The sequence below is a fragment of the Charadrius vociferus genome, unplaced genomic scaffold (genome assembly GCF_000708025.1).
Source record: "Charadrius vociferus isolate BGI_N301 unplaced genomic scaffold, ASM70802v2 scaffold757, whole genome shotgun sequence".
NCBI lineage: Eukaryota > Metazoa > Chordata > Aves > Charadriiformes > Charadriidae > Charadrius > Charadrius vociferus.
Window position 1 is genome coordinate 1,489 of NW_009649048.1, and position 3,617 is coordinate 5,105.

Here is a 3,617-nt window from a genome sequence, read left to right on the forward strand (position 1 = left end):
CTTCCCTCCCCAGATCTTTAAGGATCACCCGCTAAAGCGGCATTACGACGTGAAAGCCACCGTCGAGCCCAAGGTGCCGGAACCCAACACGGCGCTGCTGTCCCTCGTCCTCATGGCCGGCACCTTCTTCCTGGCCTTCTTCCTCCGCAAGTTCAAGAACAGCGCTTTCCTGCCCGGCACGGTGAGGATGGGGGGGGACCACAGTGGCGTCCCACCCCACTGGACCCGGGGGCAGCGCTGGGAGAGGGAAAGGGATGCTCAGTGCATGTGGTTTCCCGGAAGGAGCTGTCTGAGACCGTGCAAACTCATTGCATGCTCCGCCAGAGGTCTTTGCTAGAGCTGGGTGCTGGTGGGGACAGAGTGAGGGGGGGACCCCTCGGCTGAGTGGGGACACAGGCGTGTTTAATGGGGTTACGGTGTCCCCGCAGGCCCGGCGCTTGATTGGGGACTTCGGGGTGCCCATTTCCATCTTCATCATGGCGCTGATTGACTTCTTCATCACGGACACATACACGCAGGTCCGGGAGCAGCGGGAGGGCAGGGTTGGGGAGGGGGAACAGGTGTCCCCAACAAGGGGACATGAAGCCATGTGCTGGTCCCTGTGGCCTGTCCCTGTCCCCTCACTCCCCCATCTCTGCTCCCATCCAGAAACTGAATGTCCCCAAAGGGCTGGAGGTCACCAACTCGTCCGCCCGGGGCTGGTTTATCAACCCCATGGGGAAGGACAACACCTTCCCCATCTGGATGATGTTCGCCTCCGTGGTGCCTGCCCTCCTGGTCTTCATCCTCATCTTCCTCGAGACGCAGATCACAACGTGAGGACCAGGGAGGGGGAACAACCGGGAGGGAGGGGAGGGCTGAGGGGTGCCTGGTGGGACAGGGACAGAAGAGGACCTCCCACCACTGACTCTTCCCCCTCCGTCCCCACCAGCCTCATCGTCAGCAAGCCCGAGAGGAAGCTGGTGAAGGGCTCCGGCTTCCACCTGGACCTGCTGCTGATCGTGGCCATGGGGGGGCTGGCCGCCCTCTTCGGCATGCCCTGGCTCAGCGCCACCACCGTCCGCACCATCACCCACGCGAACGCCCTCACCGTCATGACCAAGACCACCGCTCCTGGCGAGAAGTCCCAGATCTTGGAGGTCAAGGAACAGCGCATCAGCGGCTTGTTGGTGGCCGTGCTCATCGGTGAGCTGGGGAGGTGTCCCCCATGCTGGGTGACGAGGGCTGGGTGACCCCAACAGCTCTTCCTGACCTCTCCTTCTCTACCGCAGGTGTCTCCATCCTCATGGAGCCCATCCTGAAGTACATCCCACTGGCCGTGCTCTTTGGCATCTTCCTCTACATGGGCGTCACCTCCCTCTTCGGCATCCAGCTCTTCGACCGCATCCTGCTCTTGCTGATGCCACCCAAGTACCACCCGGACGAGCCCTACGTCACCCGGGTGAGTGAGCCCTGTGTCACCCGGCTGGGTGGTTGTGGGCTTGGGAGTGTCATGAGCTGCAACACGCCACGGTGCTGCCTGCAATTGCTTAGGGCTCCCCAAAAAGCCTTCTCCTTCAGTGCTGACCTTCACTGGGCTCTTTGGGCCTGCCACCCCCCAGCACCTCCGGAAGGGTGTGGGGTGTTGGATCTACCACCCTGACCCCTCTGGGCTCCTCGTCCCACAGGTGAAGACTTGGCGGATGCACCTCTTCACCTTCATCCAGATCATCGTCCTCGCGCTGCTGTGGGTGGTGAAGTCCACCCCGGCCTCGCTGGCGCTGCCCTTCGTCCTCATCCTCACCGTGCCCCTGCGGCGCTTCCTGCTGCCCAAGATCTTCCGGGACATCGAGCTCAAATGCGTACGTAGCCCCGGCACGGGCTGGGAGCCACTGTGGTGCTGTCCCTGCGCTCATCCTGGTGTCGATCCCCATCCCTGCCCCCATCCTCATCCTCACCTCCATCCTTGTCCCCATCCTTGTTCCCATCCCCATCCTCCTCCCTGTTCCCATCCCTGTCCTCAGTCCCATTGCTGTCCCCACCCCATCCCTGTCCCCAGCCTCATTCCTACCCCTATTCCCATACTCATCCCAGCCCCCATCCCTGTCTCCATCCCTGTCACTGTCCCTGTCCTCAATCCTGTCTCCATTCCTGACCCCTCCCCATCCCCATCCTCATCTCCATCCCTGTCCCCACCCCCACCCCTGTCCCCATCCTCATCTCCATCCCTGTTCCTATTCCTATTCCCATCCCATCCTCACCCTTGTCCCTGTCCCTGTCCCCATTCCCATCCCCATCCCCGACCCTGTCCCTGTCCCTGTCCCCGTCCCCGTCCCCATCCTCATCCTCATCTCCATCCCCGTTCCCATCCCTATCCCTGTCCCCATGCCCCCATCCCCCCCCTCTTCCCTGTCCCCACCCCCCACCCCTGTCCCCATCATCATCCTCACCTCCATCCCTGTTCCTATTCCCATTCCCATCCCCATCCTCTCCCTTGCCCCTGTCCTGTCCCCATTCCCATCCCCGTCCCTGTCCCTGTCCCCGTCCCCGTCCCCATCCCCGTCCTCATCTCCATCCCTGTTCCCATCCCTATCCCTGTCCCCATCCTCACCATTGTCCCTGTCCCTGTCCCCGTCCCCATCCCCATCCTCATCTCCATCTTCATCCCATCCCTGTTCCCATCCCTGTCTCCATCCCTATCCCCATCCCCATCCTCACCCTTGTCCCTGTCCCTGTCCCCGTCCCTGTCCCCGTCCCTGTCCCCATCCTCATCCCATCCCTGTCCCCATCCCCATCCTCACCCTTGTCCCTGTCCCCGTCCCTGTCCTCATCCCCATCCCCATCCCCATCCTCATCCCATCCCTGTTCCCATCCCTATCCCCATCCCCATCCCCATCCCACCCCCATCCAAACTGGGGACAGTCCCCTGCATGTGCTCTTCACCCAGTCACGCCTGGCATCGTCCAGGGAAGTGTCAGCTCTAAAACAAAACCTTGTAAACAAACATGCTGTTAATTAGACCCAAGGCACCAGCACAGGAGAGCGCTGGAGATATGTCCTGACCTCTTTTATTTACTCCATCTGACGTGGGAGAGGAGCCACGCTGTGACTGGACCCCAACTGCGCTAGGGGGCGTGCAAAGGAGAAAAAAGGAGGATGTTTCTTTCCTCAATGTGTTTATAATACACACAAAGATAACAAACAACAGACTGAGGTGAAACAAGGAAACTGAGGCAATCTATAATCTCAGGATAATACATATATATACACATTCTCACAATATTATATTATATATTACGTTATATTAAATTTTATATATGATATATGATATTACATATTACATATTACATGATATCGTGAGAGTGTGTATATATATACACACATATATATACACAGACACTGAGCAACAGTTTTCAAGTGCTTTATGAGCAACCAAGAGGTTTTCTAGAGGGATTTGTGGGCAGCTGATCAATCAATGTTGCCTACGTCCGGCAGAAATTCCTTCTGAGAAAGAGCAAAACTCGGTGCTTGTTTGAAAAGCGGATGAGTGAGGGATGGATGGTGGCGTCAGGAGCAGTCCAGAGAGAAAGTAAATGGGGAACAGGAGACAGCCAGGAAGCAGAAATGGGACACGAAGG

The 3,617-nt window shown here is 58.5% G+C and overlaps 1 protein-coding gene across 1 annotated transcript in view; it reads left to right on the forward strand.

The window, feature by feature from the left end:
• Positions 1–1,841, forward strand: part of LOC104289063 (band 3 anion transport protein-like) — a gene marked incomplete at its 3' end in the record, with an annotated part of 2,817 nt that extends 976 nt beyond the window's left edge. The window contains exons 2-7 of the mRNA XM_009887955.1: positions 14–181; positions 429–518; positions 649–815; positions 932–1,185; positions 1,272–1,441; positions 1,668–1,841. Of these exons, the coding sequence (XP_009886257.1) occupies positions 14–181; positions 429–518; positions 649–815; positions 932–1,185; positions 1,272–1,441; positions 1,668–1,841 (1,023 nt within the window). The remainder of the gene's footprint in view (positions 1–13; positions 182–428; positions 519–648; positions 816–931; positions 1,186–1,271; positions 1,442–1,667) is intronic.
• Between the last annotated feature and the right edge of the window lie 1,776 nt (positions 1,842–3,617).